At 39.3% G+C, this 19,931-nt stretch overlaps 1 protein-coding gene across 4 annotated transcripts in view; it reads right to left on the reverse strand.

The window, feature by feature from the left end:
* Positions 1-13,311: 13,311 nt before the first annotated feature.
* The window catches only part of SATB1 (SATB homeobox 1), a 78,623-nt gene continuing 72,003 nt past the window's right edge, over positions 13,312-19,931 (reverse strand). For 3 of the 4 annotated variants that reach the window (XM_057739511.1, XM_057739513.1, XM_057739512.1), the window contains 3 exons: positions 17,603-17,806; positions 16,923-17,018; positions 13,312-15,228 (listed from right to left, as the gene is read on the reverse strand). In XM_057739511.1, coding sequence (XP_057595494.1) covers positions 14,725-15,228; positions 16,923-17,018; positions 17,603-17,806 — 804 coding nt within the window. In that variant the 3' untranslated portion in view covers positions 13,312-14,724. The remainder of the gene's footprint in view (positions 15,229-16,922; positions 17,019-17,602; positions 17,807-19,931) is intronic. The other variant, XM_057739514.1, reaches the window with a different exon arrangement.

Here is a 19,931-nt window from a genome sequence, read left to right on the forward strand (position 1 = left end):
TTTGTTTGTTTCTAAAGGTGGTAACTCAAGCTATTTCTTTGAGACTTTCTTTTATAATATAAGCATTCATGCTATAAATTCCCTTCCAAGCATTGCTTTAGCTGCTTCTACAAGTTTTGACATGTTGTTTTGAATTTTTGTTCACTCCATAATATTTTCTAATATACTTTGATACTTCCTCATTGACCCATGGATTATTTAGAATTATATTGTTTAATTTGTTAGTGTTTGTTTGGAGATTTTCCTATTATCTTTCTGTTACCAGTTTCTAGTTTAATTCCATTATGTCTGAAGATGTATGTTGTATAATTTTGATTTTCTCAAATTGAGCTCTCCTTAGTTTTTTGACTTGTCATCTAATCAGCAATTTCTATTCCAGTGAAACAAATGTTTACTGGAATAGACTAAAATCAGGTCATGTGATGCTTCACTACCACTGGTAAAGATGCTTTTCCAGCATACGTTTGTAACAAAAGTGAACTTTTTTTTGTATATTTATAATCAGTTGAAAAATTTGAAAGAAACATTTCAAATACTAGAAGCCTATTGTTTTGGGAGTTATGTGGATAATGTTCTTTGGTTGGTGAATAGAATTCCCATTCCACCCTGCCCTTATCTTATCCACTTTTTCCAGTAGAAAGGGAGCTTCATGTATGGATAAAATTTTAAAAACAATTAGGCAACCATGAAACCTTCTCAGAAATAAAGATTTGAGATTTCCTAGGGAGAAATTTTTCTCTACCTTATGGTAATATTTTCCTCATTGCAGGCTTTTCTATTCATGACTTATTTTTCACAAGTCATAAGGTGTCCTGGAAGACAGAATGACATCTTTAACATGCAAATTAGTAGCCTCTAATATGGAGTTTTCAAGAATAAAAAAAAAATGTTTCTCCAGTGTACCATACTTTCCCTGTTAACAGAATCTCACTTCAGGGTCTGGGTTATCCCAGTCCATTGCTCTTAAATGTCACTGTGAATGACTCTCCTAAAGCACCCAGGGCATTCCTCTCTGGACCGCTTTATGAAAGCCATGGTTGTAATCAATAAGTGGCTTATTACTGTTGCCAGGTAAGTAGTGACCTGGAATATGCCCAGTTAGTCTGTTCCACCCCAATTACATCACTAGTAGTCCTGGGATTTCCTGCTGTCTTTGAAAACACTTTGTCAATAAAATTATGTTAAGAATAACTACCATAGTGATGGACATTGAACAGACCCAGAAGCAACTTGGCACTGGTGAGAGGCAGAAATCAGCAGATAACTATCTCAGCCTTCCCATCCCTCGGGGGACAGTTCTGAGCTTCATTCTACATGGTTCCTCTGAGTCTCTAATGGGACTCAGCCCTAGTTAGCCTCCTTGTAATCCACTGGTTAACACACCCTTCACTGGGTTTTTCCCTTCCCTGTCTCATTTTGACAGCTCCTTCACTCTTCTTCCAAATACACTGCTGGAAACCAAGTCTAAGTCCTAGGGTCTGCTTTCATGGGAATCCAAAATAAAACAGTAGTTATTCAATACATATTTGTTGGATAGATTTTAAAATGTAGTTTCATAAAAAGAAAACATGACACATAGAACATTAACTGGAGAGAATGCGCTAAGACAGCCTCCCCACTTGGCTGTTATTGATATCTGGAGGCATTCTCCTCATCGAGGAGTGGGAGTTCCAGCTACCTAGTAGGACTCCAGGGATTTCTCCTTGGCTGGGAGAAGTAGGAGTACCTTTTTATTGTTCCTCAAGTGGCCTCCATGATTCCACTTTGGGGTATGGGATGGTTTTGTCACCATTGGACAGTGATGAAATTCTTGACCGTCCTCTTGACCTCCTTGGACACCACCCCACTTGTTACAGTTGCTTGAGAGTAGCAATCTAGGCTCTCCACTCAGCTTTGTTGGCCTGGGTAGGGGAAGGGCATAGTGTTTTCTGTGGTGTATGGCTGGAGTAGGGCAGTTATTGCCTAAAAGTTTTCTGTCTTGCCAGGCTGAGCCTTTTCTTTTCCTTTGTCCAGAGAAAGCAGGCTTTCGGAGATTTCTTTTGTTTGTGTCCATGGGCATTTCTGGTTTGCTGGTTTCTTCAACTCCAAGTTTGGGATGTATGAGGCAAAAAGGAAACTTGAGGAACTTATCACTACGTTGTTCCTTGGCTCCCGAGGTCCCTAACTGGCCTGCCTTCTTGCCATCTTTTGGAGTCTTTCAGTGTTTGTTTTATATATAATGTCCAGGGGTTTTAGTTGTACTTAGCAGGAGGGATAAGAAAATGTATGTCTACTCTATTTTCGTGGAAGTGGAAGTCTCAATTTTTACAAGTATAAAGAAGTCCTGAGACCAAAAGATTTGAGAACTTCTGATTAAATTCAAAGGTGCTTAGGTTTTGGATTTCATGGGTATGTAAAACAAAACAAAAAAATGAAAGATTTTTAAACTTGGTCTCAATAAGATTGCTTTCTATTCATTGCATGACACAAAGATGGTAAAACCAAAGACAGTAAAAAACAAGTGGGTCCTCTCATAATTTATCACCATTTTTTTTCACCGAAGAGATGTTTTCCCACCAGGTAAGAACAAAGCATTTCAGAAGTTGCAGTCTTTTAAAATGTATAAATATAGCATTATAAAAACTTTTACTTTTTTTTTTTTCCCATTTTTCTCAACTCACTGTGGTCCAATGGAAACTTGATTTTACATAACCCACAGAGAGACAAGCGGGTAGAAACTCCTGCTCTAGTTTCCCTCTCTGGCAATGGTTATTTTATACTCATAAATGAGTATTTCATAAATGAAATTCATTTCATAAATGAAATCTCTTCAGATTTATTCTGTGGCTTTGCAGAGAAAGGTATCTTTTCACACGATCTGTGAAATCAAGTTGCTTGTTTCATCATAAGACATTGTGCCTCATATAAGCAAGTTCTGGGATAAATGTCCAATATGGTATTGCAATAAGGTCCATGAGGAGCACTGTAATGGCAGGAGCTTGTTGCTATTTTTGGATAAGTGTTTAAGATTTTCCTCATTTCTTTTTACCTGGAGGCTGTTGTAATAGGTCTATTTTTTAGCAATAAATAAATGAAATATTGAGCCCAATCCAGACAGATTTGGACCTGAGGCTTCTTTCCCGTAGACACACTGGCAGCATTACTCAATCTCAGCAGGTTTTATGAGTACAAGTGTTACGAGGGATGAGAGCAGGGCCCTTTGTTCCTCCTGTGTTCTCCAGTGGTGAGTAGAACATTTCTCCAGGACCTGGTACCCAACCACTGGGTCTATAGAAATACAGGAGCCTTTCTGAACTAGGGGAGGTTCTCTATGTAAGAGGAAATTGTTTAAACCCCTGTTGTGTTGGTTTTCTTCAACAGAAGTCTCTCTAGACAGAATGATTTCCCGAAGGGCCATCCAGCCAAGTGCAGTGCCAACTGAACCTCAGATCCCCAAAGGAAAAGCATAGGGTTGTCAAGGGTGTGTCCTTCTCAGAATGGAAATTAGATCTAGCTTTCTGCGGGGCCAGGAAGCATGGACTGGAGGAGAGAGCAAATGCTCTCACAGTCTAATCAATCTCACAGAGCAGATGGATACAGCAATTAGTGCAAAAACAATTTTGCCAAGAATATTAACACGTCTTGAGTTTATCAAGAAGGGGTGAAATTTCTAGTCAATAATTTTCTAAATTTATAGAACAGCTTTTGGTGAGTAACGGGGTGTAGGATCTCTGGTCTTGTGCTCTTATGTAGCCCAGTGAGATAATTAGTAGAAGGAAAGAATTAGGTTCTTCATACATATCACACAAAACGGGGAATTGAGAACAAAAGAGTTTTCTAGTTAATATACGCTCCAACTTTTCTGAAAAGTACTAAAATGATTATTTTGTTCTGACACAAGTTATTCAGAAAGTTGCTTTAATTCTCTACTTTTGCAAACCTAGGTGCAGCTTAATGACCTAGGGTAGAGGTTGAGAAACATTGTCTGTAAAGGACCAGAGAGTAAATATTTCGGACTTGGGAACCATGTGGTCTCTTTCCCAACCACTCTAATTGTACTGCTGTAGCACAGAAGCAGCCATAGATAATACATAAAAGAATGTGTCTGACTGTGTTCCAATAAAACTTGATCTTCGGGGCTTCCCTGGCGGCACAGTGGTTAAGAATCCACCTGCCAATGCAGGGGACACAGGTTTGAGCCCTGGTCCGGGAAGATCCCACATGCCATGGAGCAACTGAGCCCATGCACCACAACTACTGAGCCTGGGCTCTGCAGCCCTTGAGCCACAACTACTGAGCCCACATGCTGCAACTACTGAAGGCCACACGCCTGGAGCCTGTGCTCCCCCACAAGAGAAGCCACCACAATGAGAAGCCCTCACACTACAATGAAGAGTAGCCCCCACTCACCACAAATAGAGAAAGCCCATGCACAGAACGAAGGCCCAAAGCATCAAAAATAAATACATAAATAAATAATAAAATAAATCTTTAGACAAACAAAAAAATCCCAAAACTTTATTTACAATACAGGTAGCAGGACAAACTTGACCCACGGGTCATAGTTTGTCAGTCACTAGGGCATTGATTCTGTTGTTTGATCTCCTCTGATATTATATATATATATATTTATATATTTATATATATATAAATATTTTCTTTATACAAAATTAGGGTACTTATTAGAAGCACCAAACTTAAAAATAGGCAGTGTTTCTAGAATCACTAAAAGAAGTCAGTTTGCCATGTGGTTCCTGATTTTCTTTCTACCCATAACATGGAAATATGCAGAAGATAGGTTTCCTCTTTGAATAATCTCACTTACCAGCCAAAGTCTTCCTATTTCCGCCCCAATATCTCACCCTCCTCTTTCTATGTCCCTCTTCCTTTTCCTACGCTCTCTTCTTTTCTTCCTTTCATGGTTTTATTTATTTATTTTTTTTGCACAGTCCTCCTCCTACTCTTTTCACATTTCAACTTCACTCTGGTCACATAGAATTTTGTGGCATAGCCTGACAACTTACTCAGGAGTTGGGTGCTGAAGCTGTCATGCTTGTGGCAAGTAAGGATAAAGCAGTGAATGCCAAGGCAAAAACTACAGCTACTACTGTCTTTATTTGTAGGCAATATTATGATCTGTGTAGAAAATCTGACAGAATCCACAACAAAGCTATGAAGTGAGTTTAGGCTAAGTTGCAGGATAAAAGATCAATATACAAAAAATCAATTGTGTCTCTATACTAGGGATAAATAATTGGAAGTCAAAATTTTAAAAAACATCATATGTAATGGAATAAAAAATACAAAATTATTTAGGGCTAAATCTGACAAATGTGCAAGAACTGTATGGTAAAAACAATGAACATGGCTGAGAGAAACAAAAGAAGACCTGCATAAATGAAGAGCTGTATCCTGTTAACAGGTCTGAAGAGTCAGTGTTGTTACAACGTCAGTTCTTCTCCAAATGATCTATAGAGTTAAAGCAATCCCAATCAGAATCCAGCAAGCCAGCATATGAGTTTTTGTAGAAATTCACAAACTGAACCTAAAATTCATAGGAAAACGAAAAGACAGAGAATCATCAAAATGACTTTGAAGAAGAATGAAGTTAGAAGATGTAGATTACCTGTAGACTGTTATAGAGCTATAGTAATCAAGACAATGTGGTCTTGATGAAAAGTTGACAGAGCAACAAAACGAAATAGAAAGTCCAGAAGTGACACACACATATATGGTCCATTGATTTTTGACAAAGATGCAAAGGCAATTCAATGGAGAAAGAGTAGTCTTTTCAATAAATGGTACTGTTGCAATTGGAAATATATCTCTTAAAAAAGAAAAGAAAGAATAGTTTTGATGCATACATTGATACTTTGTATCATATATCAAAATTAATTCAAAACGGATCATGGACTTAAATGTAAATCCTAGACTTCCCTGGTGGCACAGTGGTTAAGAATCTGCCTGTCAATGCAGGGGACATGAGTTCAACCCCTGCCCCAGGAAGATACCACATGCTGCAGAGCGACTAAGCCCATATGCCACAACTACTGAGCCTGTGCTCTAGAGTCTGTGAGTCGCAACTATTGAGCCCATGTGCCACAACTATTGAAGCCCACACGCCTAAAGCCTGTGCTCTGCAACAAGAGAAGCCACCACAATGAGGAGCCTGCGCACCACAATGAAGAGTAGGCCCTGCTCACTGCAACTAGACAAAGCCAGTGTGCAGCAACAAAAGACCCAACACAACCAACAAAAAATAATTAATTAAAAAAATAAATACAATGATTGAAGCATAAATAAGTTAAAAAAATGTAAATCCTAAAACTACAAAGCTTCTAAAAGAAAAGATAGGAGAAAATTTTGTGACCTTGAATTAGGCAAATATTACTTACATACAACACTGAAAGGAAGACCTTTAAAAGAAAAAAAAATTGTTAAATTAGACGTCACCAAAATCAAGAATTTGTTTCTGTTGTTTAAAGGACACTGGTAAGAGAATGAAAATATAAGCCATAGACTGACAGGAAATACTTGCAAATCATATATCTGACAAATGACTTGTAACCATAATATATAAAAGACTCTCAAAACTCAATAATAAGAAAACAAAGAACCAGATAAAAATGGGTAAAAGAACAGGTGCTTTTTAAAGGAAGATAAATGGATATGAAATCGTATGAAATCACATGAAAAGAACTCAGAGAAATGCAGTTCATTACAGAAATGCGATTTACAATCATGATGAGATATCACAACACACCTCTAAGAATGTTTAAAATTAAAAATACTGACCATATCATGTGATGACAAGAATGTGAAGCCACAGGAATGCTCATGCACTGCTGCTGGGAATGTAAAACAGTACAAGTCTTTTGGAAAACAGTTTGTCAGTTGCTTATAAAGTTAAACTGATACCTATGTTATGAGAAGTTACTTTACTCCTAGGAATTTACCTGAGAGAAATGAAATATGTCTACACAAAGGCATGCATGTAAATGCTCACAGCATCTTTATCTGTAACAGCCCCAAACTGGAAGTAACCCAAATATCCATCAAATGCTTAACGAATAAACAAACTGCACTATAGCCACAAAGGTTATATTTCGCAATAATAAATGGAATGAACATGGATGAATCAAAATAATCATGGTTAGTGAAAGAAGCCAGAAAAAAAAATGAGTGCATTCTGAATTATTCTATTTGTATAAAATTCTAGAATATGCAAGCTGATCTATAGTGACAGAAAGCAAATGAGTGGTTTCATGGGGACTGTGACTGATGAGGATGGGAAGGGTGGGAGGCAGGGAATACTACCACAGGGCACAAGGAAACTACTAGAGTGCTGGATGTGTTATGTTCTCAGTTGTGTGTGTTTGTGTGTCTGTGTCCTGTTTGTATTTGACATATATGTCAAAACATCAAATTGTACACTTCACATTTGTATAGTTTATTGTATATCAATTTTACCTCAGTAAAGTTGTTAAAATTTGAGTAGCCCACTCTTGTAAATGGTATAGGCTCTCATGATATGCATTTCTGTGTGTCAGACATACCTTTCATTTTGTGCTATTTTCTATCCAAATTTTGGATTAATTTTGTTCTCTTTTTTCTTTTTCATCCTACGGCATTGTGGTATATATGAGAGTCTTAGCAAATTCTTTTTGAAATAAGATGGGATATAAAAAAACAAACAAACAGGGACTTCCCTAGTGGTGCAGTGGTTGAGAATCTGTCTGCCAAGGCAGGGGACACAGGTTCCATCCCTGGTCTGGAAAGATCCCACATGCCGCGGAGCAAATAAGCCCATGTGCCACAACTACTGAGCCTGCCCTCTAGAGTCCACGAGCCACAACTATTGAGCCCGAGAGCTGCAACTACTGAAGCCTGTGTGCCTGGAGCCTGTGCTCTGCAACAACAGAAGCCACTGTACTGAGAGGCCTGTACACTGCAACGAGGAGTAGAGTGGCTGCCACTTGTCACAGCTAGGAAAGCCAGTGTGCAGCAACAAAGACCCAATGCAGCCAAAACAAACACCACACAAACAAATACAACAATGCCATATTTCAGCTAGACCATGAGATGTTAAAGGCTAACAAATCCTCTGTACAACTGTCAATTTAAAATGCACCACCAAGGAACAGACTCACGGACATAGGGAATGGACTGGTGGTTGCCAAGGGGGAGCGGGTTGGGGAGGGATGGAGTCGGGGCTTGGGGTTAGCAGATGTAAGCTTTTATATCTAGAATGGATAAACAATAATGTCCTACTGAATTGCACAGGGAACTATATTCAATATCCTATGATAAACCATAATGGAAAAGAATATATATATAAAAGAATGCATATATATATATAGCTGAATCACTTTGCTGTACAGCAGAAATTAACACAACACTGTAAATCAACTATACTTCAATCAAAAATATATTAATTAAAAAAACCCACCACCAAGAGGATTGTCCATGGGATATTGTCTCATTCCATACCATACCCCCAGTACTTCTTCTAAATGGTCTGATCTCATTCATGCATTTATTTGCTCACAAGTGCATATTTCTTTGAGTAATATAAACATGATATTGAATTTACTTGTTCACATATGGTTGACTGTAACTGTAGTTAAAGCATTGCATGAAAAACTGCCGATACTAGGTAGAAAATTCTACTGATGCTAGATGCAGAGTTTCACCTCCATATTATTGCTTTCTTAGATGTTCAGTAGAATAATTTATTTTCAGAATCATCTTGACAGATTCTGACATTTGAGTGGTTTGATTTTATTTGATGTATTACCCTTTTTTAAAAATAGGGTACATGGCAAACGCCTCTATGAACTTCAGTGTTCCTAGCATAGAATTATTAATTAGATTCAGTTCTTCATTTGAAAAATAAGTTTACTGGACTGGACCAATTGGAGTGTGAATTAATTTAATGTAGCTTGAAATATAGGAATTACCAAATGCAGTTAACTTTGTATGTTACCTCTATTTCTTGAAGCACATGCCCCTATTTAGAGATTTTTTTTTCTCCCCAGGCTAAGATTTCTGTCCTTTTTAATTTTGCCTTCATGGGCACGTTGCAAATGCTCTACCTCACTCTTTTTCAGGTCCATTGTGGTAGAGCCAATTCTTTGTTTCTTTGCTTCTCACCTGTTTCTGTCTATTTATTTGTGTAGAAGATGTCAAAGGAAAATGAAAAGTAACACCTCAAAATACCACCTTGAAAAAGAAAATGCCAACAAATTCTTTTCTGCACCTGAAGCTTTTAATTCTTTAATCCACCATGGAATGTTGCTTAATTACATATTTTATTATGCATAACTGAAAATTATGTACTTTAGTTTCAACAATGATATGAAAGCACGTATTGTTTATAAATAAAGAGCGGCTGGTTTGTCTCTTTTTTTATGTTACAAATATTTGTGGAATTCTCAAAGGTTCTCTTTCTAAAATTGGCTTTTTGAAAATTCTCAGAGAGCTCCGAGAAAAACTTCATTTTAATATTTTCTTTAGAAACCAGAAAATTCATCACTTTGCTAAAGCGAGGTGATGTCACACCATTATGAGCAAAAACCATCGAATAGTTTGGATATTTTCATAAGTTTCATCAAAATTTTAACAAGTTTTGCAAAGTATTTACTCATGGAAAAATGTTACAATGGTTGAACTGGGTGATGAATCCTTGGGGGTACATTATAAATACTGTTCTCTCTACTTTTTTGTGTGTATTTGGAAATTCCTATACTAAAATGTATGTTTAAAAAATTAGTGTATATGGATTTTACAGCAGAGTTTTGGGGTTAATATTTCATACACTTGATTTCAATTACTTAGGAATGGATTTTTTCATATTAGTAACACTGTTCTGAAAATATTGAATTGTGTTTAATTTTTTCCATGTTTTCTGCATTTGAAAAAGCTCTTAGTGAAGAGAAAACAGAGACAGAAATTTGTAGACATGAGTTGGGTTTGAAACAAATATGGCCATTTAACAGCTGAACAAATTAGTTACCCTGTTTGAGTTTCCCCTCCCTTGTGACTGCCTTAAGTACTCATAGTGGAATGGAGACAATGTGGCAGTATATTCTACCAATGTTGCTGCTAGTAGCATTTTAAGCATATTTGAGGGCAATGCTAGGGAGCGGGCTCAAGAAGGTAGGAAGCCTTTGTATGAGGTCTGGTAGAACAAATATTTGAAAATTAAAACCGGAAACAAAGGTGGAGTAGGTGAAAGATGCAGTTGGACCGGTTTGGACAAATGCTTCTTTTGCATCACATTGCCACAGACTCAGTGAGTTCATGAGCACATTTACATATGCGAACTTTCTCAACATTCTCATTTAACAGATACTGTTGGTTCTTCTGTGAGTGGAAAACCAGAGCAGCCCTTGGGACATCCTTTCTCTGGGGAGCATACGAGCATGAATCAGAGACTGTCACTGTCAATGAAAACTTATTTGAATACTGTAAAAAGCAAATTCTCAATAACAGTAAAAAAAAAAAATGCAACAAAGAGTAAAGAAATAATGTGTAACACAGTGCAAGATATGTGACTTTAGAGTTTCAATGTAAATTTACTTTGCAAGGCAACAAAACTAATGTTCTGCTCTACTGTTTTTCCTTACCAGCCACCTCATCAATGAGCATCAGAGAGAACAGGGCCCTCGTCATGTGCTTCTGATCACAATAAGGGTATTAGCAGTTGAAATAGTTGACAGAAGAAGGTGACAATACACAACCATGATACAGGGCAAGAAACGAAAATGGAATTTTTGTAGAATTATTTAGATAAAATTCAATTTGGAAATTCATATGACCTACATAAGGAAGGCTTAAAAACGTTGTTTATCATTGAAACGAATTCCAAACTATTTTTATTTCACATGTGGTACTGGTTAACAATAGTATACTGGACATATATCTTCTGTCACATTTCTTAAATGAGGGTACTTCAAATTTTATAAAAAATGTGCGTTAACAGATGTAGTTTAGCCTTTGTCGAAAGATGTGCATTTAGTATTTACATTAAATGGATTGCTTCAGAAGAAATGCTGAATCCATGATACACTCCCTTTAAAAGTAAAAAATATTTATTTGTAAGGTTAACTATAGTATCGGTACCTTCTGATAATTTAGATAGGATTAATATTTTTGGACCTCCATGGGGTCTCCACGCTATCATGCAAATTTCTGACTTGCTTTAACACAAGAGTCCAATTTTCCGATGGCTATATAATAGGGTATACACATTTTAATTGCTCTTTTTGAAAATATCACCAGGCAGTTCAGAATACCTTTTATTGACAATATCGTGACAATCAAGGACCTTAATATCAGCCAATAATAACAATATGGAATAGGGCAGAATTGAATAATGGAATGTATGAGATTGTCATTTTCACTCAATCTTGAACCATTAGAAAATGTTTTCTACTCAAGCTATATATTTTAGATAAGCACAGTTAGATATAGATATCACTAATGCAGAAAAAAACCACTTCTTTTAAGCTCAGAATTCCTTAGGACTAAATGTTAATTGATACACATTTTATATATAATATGTACAGGCTTTGTAACCAAGTGCCACACAACTAGGGCACACATATTAGTTACCTCGGTTTTCAAAGGTTATGTGTCAACTCTGCATATTGTGTGTCAAGGAGATACTATCAACATTATTTTTTGCATAATGTGCAAGTATTATATGGCCACAGAGTGTAATACAAATTAGTGGCAAAGTGCTGAGGGAAGGAATCCATGAGATTCAGATGCACGAGGTTGAATATTACCCGTAAACTACCTGACTCTGCTAAGGTCTTAACCGCACGAAGCGCTATGTCATGCCCAGCTTTTAAAAGTTTCTGAAATACTTGGACACAACGAAGTTTGTTCAAGGAATTTTGCCATAACCGCTGGCAACACTGGGACCCATATGAGCAATATATGACATTGGGGGAGCAACGTGGAGTGTTACTCAGACAAACCTCTTGCAAAATGTGCCGCCTTCCTGGAAAACAATTTTGCTCCCTCCATCATGACAATCATTGTTTACAGACATGTGCTTTTTCCTTCTGAGTTTAAAACATCATGTTAGCAAGATCATGCTGCTTGAGTTAAAGGGTCTAAGTGAGAATTTTATTAGTATCGTCAGGCTGATTTCTTATCCACACTCATCAATTCATCAAAAATGTTATTTCCAAAGAAATTAGGAGGTTACTGGGAATGAGAAAATCTTATCTGCAACCCAAATTCTCCTTCTAAAAAAGGTATTAAATCGCTGACACCTTATATTAGGTGTTGTGCTGGTGTAAAAAAAAAAAAAACCAAAAAACCAAACTAGCCTCTGCTCTAGGTTTTCCCTTTAAACTCAGAGAAAAATAAGATAGGTTGTTTTTCTTTAAGCTTCATGGCATATTAATTATTTTATTTTTTAATACATAGGATCTAGTTTCTATTTTAACTTAAACCTCTTTTGCTTAAATGACTTTCTGAACCCTAGTAATAAGCAAGAAATGTTTAAGTTATTCTCTCATTTAATGAAAAGGACTGAAAACTTTTCCAATGTAATTTTAAGTTTACAGCCAACCAGCTGCCTTCGAAGTAGTTCAGCTGTGCTTCAAAAGTAAATAGTAACTTTGAAAGCCGAACTGGGAGTTTTCAGTGATCCCATTTTCTTAAGTTCAGCATTAAAGCAGTTCAGTTACCCGCCAATGAGCTCATCAGGGCCCAGGGAAAAAATGGGGCTGGAAGAGAGTTGGTGATTTCAGAACCAAGGGAACTCAGACACCGCTAACAGGTAGGAAAACTTTAAAAGCAGCAGCAAAGGTAAAGTGAACGTGTGGGAAAAAAATAATCAAAAACCGGCCCCAATGCTTTCCATGACCGTTAGCAACACTTCACTTCACATCCTGGAGTTTACTGAGTTTTATGCTGCAAGAATTTTGAAGCGTGTGTTTCAGTTCTAGGTGTGTTATTCTTATTTTCTTCATGGAATTCGTATAATTATGACATACACAACCAAGTGAGCTCAGAGTTATGAACTTATATTCCATTTACAACTTAAAAAAAATACATTGCTTACCAAGGAGTTTTTATACAGAAGGTCCATTTTTCCCCCTACTTATGTTACTATGAATGGTCTTTAAAAATATTTATACATCAGCTTAAAAAATAGTGCTGCCATGATGGAAGTACTGTGAAGTAAATAAATGCAGATGAATCAATTCTAAGCACATATCTGCTAGAGACTGAATTGATGTCTTTGTTGGTGAGTGTTTTGACCATCAGCCTATCTGTTTATTAAGTAAAATGTTAACCAAAAGCAGGTTATCATCTTCACTGTTAAACTTAAAAAATGAGCATGTGTTTGTGATTTAAATTTACAGTGTTTCAAGTGACTTTTCAATTGCTCTTTTTCTGTAAAATATCATCAAGAAAGTATTAACATGCATCTAACTGAGAGGGCCGTCTTGGACTCTAAGTTACTTCACATAAGCAGACAAACCCTACCATGTCATACCATACAAACAATTTTAATTGTGTAGTTACAGTCAATAACCACTCCTAATCAGAACATTTCTGCATAAAGAAAATTGTGATACACTTATAAAAACATCCAGCTGTAACAAAATAGCTGGTGTTTTCATAGCCATAAACTCATAAAAAAGAAATAACACCTTTATACAGAAATTTTATACAGATGTAGCTTTAAAATTGATTGTAAACCAAAGGAAGACACATTGCAAACATCAATTATTTTCACATTAATTGCATAATCTTCTAAGGTGATCTATTAGTTTTATTTACCTAAGCTTATTTGCATGATCGTAAAAATTGCATACAACAATAAGAGTGAAGCTTATAGTATGAATTGCTTGGATAACATAGAGCACTTTTTATAGGCAACTGTGTAAAGCACATTTTATCTATTTAAAACTTTTAAGACACTTTGTTTTACTGCCCATCAAAATACATTTATAAATAGAAAAGAATCAGTATGGTAACAAGAGAAGCAATATTACATTTAACGGAAACTTCCAAAAAATTAATTACAACATGATGCTGCAGGATCTACAAATAAATAATGAGGACTAAATTGTGTTTCACATTTTCTTTTCATTTTTTAAAAAATCATGTAACAATGAGAATGAAAAAAACAATTACAGTGAACTTTTATTTCCAAAATAAAAACAAATTTGAATTACGGCAGTGCCATATAATACAAGGCATTTGTTGGCATATGTCATCTTTAAACTGCATTCCACAGTCTATAGTTCTTTTGTAACATACAATAGAGTAACAAACTTTTTTTTCTTTTTTTTTAAAACAAGGGGCGAGTTTCCAAAGATCAGTGTGAAGTGTTACAGAAATAATTAAAGGAAGGAAATCATAATCACAGAAGTTATAATCCTTGTTTGAGGCTCCAGAATCATAATAATTAAAAAAAAAAATCACTGGTATCATGCTTACGGGGTACACACTCGGGTGTGTTCCGTGAACACAAACTTTCATTTTTAATACCAAACAATCCGATGCTTCACCTGGGGCTGCCAAGCAGTTTGTAAAAGAGAGTAAAACATTTAGTGCAGTCTGTATCATCCTTTCTCGACTTTCCTGTTTGTGCAAGTTTCTGAAGATTCATTGGCCAAACAATGGACAAGGTTTGCTGAGCGAGTACAGGGTGGACTTTCCGTGCGTTAGTCAATATCAGGGATGCTGATGGAGAAAAAGACGACTTTCATCTCAGTCTTTGACGTCGGCGTTAATGTCTGTGTTCCCTTCCACCGCCAGCTCGTCTTCTAGTTTCACCGAGAAAAGGGTGTTAGCATTTTTGTCTTGGACACTCTCCTCCAAATCCTTAAGCAACTCCTCCTCCTTGTACTCGGCCACGTCCACCTCCAGGCCCGAGTTGTCCTTCAGCTTGCCGTGATGCTTGAGATAGTACCGCTGGTTCTGAAAAAACTTGATGATGGTGTACTTGGGCAGGTCCAGCTGGGCGGACAGAGTCTGGATGGCCTCCTCGTCCGGATACAGGCCCACGTCTTGGATGAAGCTCTGCAGGATGCCCAGCGCCTCCACCGAGATCTTGGTCCGCGGCCGCGCCTTCTGCCGGCTCTCGTCCTCCACCTCCGCGGGCGCGGCCACGGTGGGCTGCCGCGGCGGGAGCCGGGGCCCACTCGGGGGCTGCTGCGCCTGCGCCTGTGCGGGGGGCGGCGCCGGCTGCGGCTGCGCCTGCGCCTGCGGTTGCTGCGGGGAAGAAACAAGCACAGGGTCAGCGGTGCGCTTCGCTGCCACGCAGGGGCCTCTCTCGGGGCAAAGGCGGCCTCCGAACGAGCGAGCACGTGGTTCGGCGTCCTACATGCACCGGCCTGCACCCGGACCAGGATGCGGATTCTGGGCAGAAAGGCAGGCCAGCTAAATGGCCCACAGCACTAGGAAGAAAGTCAGAATGACCACCAGGAAGGGAGGAATTAAGAGGGCTTGGGGGACAGGGGGGGCTCCTGGGCTTCCTTGTCAGAGGTCGGGCTAACTCACCCCTGGAACTCAGTGCTCTGAAAATGTCAGCCATACACTTCACCGGGATACTCATCACAGGTGAAGACGGCAAAGCAAACTATGATGTCCGTAATTAACAGATTTTAAATGTAGATTGAGAAGTAAGAATTTCAAAGGCATTTTCGAAAGGCGAGCTATGGAGACGCTGGGAAGGAAACGTGTGTCCCATTTCACTGGATGGCTAAAACGTGGAGCAAGCATACAGAAGTCTTACTTACGTTCCAAATAAAATGGGTAAGCTTCTGCTTTTCTGCAGCATTAGCCTTTGTGAATCCAAAGGGTTTTTGACAGTCTCAAGTTTGTGAATTTCCTACTAGACAATTTCAACCTAACACACAGATTGCTTACCAAATTGCACTGGGCTGACACTGCAAATTTTTTTCTTACCGCAAAATAAAGGTTCCATCCATCCCACAAACTGGCTAGCAAATTGTTTTGTCGATACTAAACTCAGATGTGATTAGGATTTAAATTTAGTGTATACAGACACTTTTTCCTAATTAGTATCTGTATATGTGCTGTCATTTCCATACACAATTATACATAACAAACGTGTGACACATGCACATAATATATACACTCTACATCCAAGATTCTTATCAGCAAAGCAAATCAACCTGAGGAAGCCCAAAATATTAGAATATTTGTACTGTGCCCTAAGCATGTCCTTAATCCCAAGATGCAATTTTATTAAAAACAATTTACATTTTCAAACCAGTACTATTTTTTTTTAACTTACCAGACATCTTTTTTTGGTTTTTGCTAAACAGTAAATTTTGCAGACTTTCAAGATTATTTTAGTGCTTGATATCCTAAGGGGTTCTCTATTTCAATATGTCTTTAATATACATTCAAGGATTTTTTTCTTCGTGGATGGATAACCCTATTAGTGTGTGTGTGCGTCCCCCACCCCCACCCCCACCCCCAAGAATAACAGTACCAAGAAATAAGATGTAGGTGATTCAACAAAGAGAGTATAGAATTTTAGGACTCTGGAAGGCAGTGGCATTTTCCCTGAAGCTAAAAGCATCCCCTCAGATTTAACAGAAATAATTTGTACGGCTCACGTTCAATTTCAACACACTTCCTAAACAACGGAGGCCAACAACTACGTGGGCCCAGACCTTCCCAATCTAAATTGACTGGGGATGAACTTAAGGGATCCACTCAGTGGACGAGTGGAGACAGGTCCCTGAGTAGAGACAGGTCCCAGGATGTGACAAGTTGAGCCCGGGGCTGACTCTGCCGGCACAGTGGTCTTTGGCCAATGCCACGGTTAGCATGGCCTTTGCAAGGTCGAGCATCCTGACCAAGGGAGCAGGTCTGGGCGCCACCCCCTTTGCGTGTCCCTCTCTTGCTGGTACAGGTAACTTGTGCCCGCTCACCTGCGGAGCAGCACCGCGCCACGGTGTGGCGGTCAGCAGGCCTGGCAAGAAAACGCCTCCAGACTCTCCTTTCCCAAGGGTGGTGGGAGAGGGGCTCTGAAGGAAAGACAGACAGACATGACTCACCTCTAACCTGTGCTCCCTTGAGGCTGTGGGGATAGAGCTACAAAGTGAAGGCTGGGCCAGGGAGTCGGAAGTCAGAAGCCAGTTTGGTTTCCCTCCCCTCCTCTCTTTTGGACAGAATCCACGGTATACAATTGTGATCCTATAAACTTCCTCTACAGAAACAGCAGCCATGCCTTTCCTCGGGGTCAGTATTGGTATTCAGTAAAAAATAGGTGGCGTTTAAAAAATTTTGATTTTTCAAAAGCGACAACAAAATTCTTCAGCTCTCACGCAACAAAGCAACCCAATTCTAACAAAGACAGACTTGCCAAATAAGAAGTGTAGAAGGGGTGGTCCTGCCGCTTTGGGGGAGGGGAGGGGAACACAATACACAAGTCCCAAGAAACATGCGTTCACATCCCTTTTCTCTCCCTGAGCGAGATGGCAGTGTACTGTTATCTCTTGCTCAAAAGCCTATGTTTAGACTGGCGGGAAGGAGAGAAACGCTCACTTCCCTGCTAAGTTTAAACCTCTGTTTACCGAGTGTTATATTGCATTGGCCAAGGTAAACGAACCTGAATCTGCTCTGCGGGCACGTGGATGATGTGGGGCGGCCGGTCGCCATGGTGATGCACCGCGTTGCTCTCCTGTTCGTAAATGGCATCGCGTTCGGGCTGAGGGAGGCTGAGGAACCTTCGGATCATGGACAGGTTCTCCCACAGGGTCCTGTTTTCTGGAGAAGGATCTTCTTTCCAACGTAACAGCTCACACAGCCACCCCTTAGAGACAAGGGCATAACAGGTCAGTTCAGGCCAGTGGGGGGTGGGGGGAGGCTGACATTTTCCATTAGGAGCTGAAAAGGAAGGACCGTATGAAGTTAACATTTTTCACAAGCTAAAAACACTCCAATTCGCTTAAAATTTTTTTTTTAACCTGTTAAGAGAGAATAGCTATGGCTATTAATGCCGCGGGCACTGTTTCTAATACACGTTCAGATTTGCATCTTAAAGGCGGGTGCTATTTTTCAGACTCCAAGGGCAAGACCCATCCACCGTGGACTCTGCAGAATGTATCAGAGGCAAAAAGCAAGGCTGAGTGTGCTTCTTGTCTGATGAGGGGCCATCTGAGGATCTGAAGATATTTAAGAAGGGCTAGGACAGGGTTTTAGAATAATTTGTTTTCCTAAAAGGATTCCCTACGTTTATAATTTTTGTATTACAAAGGCATCTCCGTGAATGTGTGTGTGTGTGTGTGTGTGTGTGTGTGTGTGTGTGTGTGTGTGTAGGAAAGGGAGAGAAAGGGCATGTGCAGTTGTGTGAGTAAGAATGTTGTCCAAGGTACGGCATTATGTTTAGAATGAGCATTAGAAGAATTCTCCAAGACAGAACTTTCCAGAAAGACACCTGCCTGCTGCCGTATACACATATGGTTCATCAAGCAAGCATTTTAATAGACCTCCTGGGCTGAGAGAGAAGGAAATGTCCACTGAATGCCAAAACCGGAACCTCTCTGATGCCTCCTAAGGCCCAGTTTTTGATTCTCAGTCAAGAACTGAGTAGCCAACAGAGGACACTGTCTCACCGCTCTCTCATCATCTCAGACCTTCTTCTTCTTGGCTGGACACTAAGCAACGGGGTGGAGAGTAAGAGGGAGGAGGTCCCACTCACGTCCCCTTCACCAGCCCAGGCAACCAGCCCCAGCTGCCGTGCTGCCTGCCATCAGTTCACCGTCGCTCTTTTCTGGAGAAATGTCTCGGAGCCATCTCGCCTGCAGGCGCCCTGAGGCTTACCCTGCCTCCTCACTGGCCCCTTCACCCCGGGGTGGCCGGTGACTGGCTGACCCGTCCTCTAGCCCCACCGTGATGGCCCACTCCACCCTTCACTCTCTAGAGATGGCCAGAGATGCCATCCCCAATCTCCTTACTGTCTCTCCCGATCAATACAGACTTCACCTGACACCACATGCTTACTGAACCTCTTCCTCTTTCTTGTCCTCCTGAACTCCTGCCAGATCCCTCACCAAATTTTAAGCCTCTGATTCCTTATCTTAGCCTCTGCTTTAGGGAACTTGACCTAAGACAAAGGGGTTTCTTGGAAATTCTAAGTAAATTCAATTAGTTGGATGGGAATGGAAAGAGTACAGTTTAGTATCTGAGTTTTAGAACTGGCCAAGGGGAGTTGCCTTTTTTTTTCCCTTTGGTTCCTTTTGGGTGACATCAGAAAATGGTTAAGACTTTCCCTTCCTTCTTCTCCAACTGAACCACTGGAGAAATTCTCTTCTAACTGTAATATACAGTGGGAAGAAGCAAGGCCTATTCTCCCTGAAATGGCCTATTTGAGAAATTTTAAAAGAAAAGATGGAGACTGATACACTAGCTTACCAAGGCCCATGTACTACCCAACCAAGGGTGACAGCTGCTAAACCTCATGACATCTACTAACCTTAACCCTAACTAAGAGGCCTTCTCCATTCAACATGTCATTTAATTAAACAAATAATTACCTAGGGACAGGCATACAATCATGCACTCATTTGATGCTACTGAATGCATAATTCCAGGCTAAGAGAATAGGCAGTAAACTGAAGATTTACCTGAAAGAATATTAGCTCAATAAAAACTAAAAATAATTGTGATGACAGTGTCATTGAACATGCTTTGCTTCTAAACGGCAGTTCTATGCTTCTGTGCAGAATCATATGATGCTGTGTCACATTTTAGCTCTATTTATGTGAATAGAACATTAACTACAAAACTGTATTTGAGTATCTGACATATTCGAGACCCACTTGCATGTGGTGCCCCGGAGATGTTTATTTAGGTCTCACTGACAAATATTTGCTATCTGGATTAAGCCATGAGAATATTTTATATTTTCTGACATCTGAGCTATTTCTTTATACTTT

The sequence above is a fragment of the Hippopotamus amphibius genome, chromosome 6 (genome assembly GCF_030028045.1).
Source record: "Hippopotamus amphibius kiboko isolate mHipAmp2 chromosome 6, mHipAmp2.hap2, whole genome shotgun sequence".
Classification (NCBI taxonomy): domain Eukaryota; kingdom Metazoa; phylum Chordata; class Mammalia; order Artiodactyla; family Hippopotamidae; genus Hippopotamus; species Hippopotamus amphibius.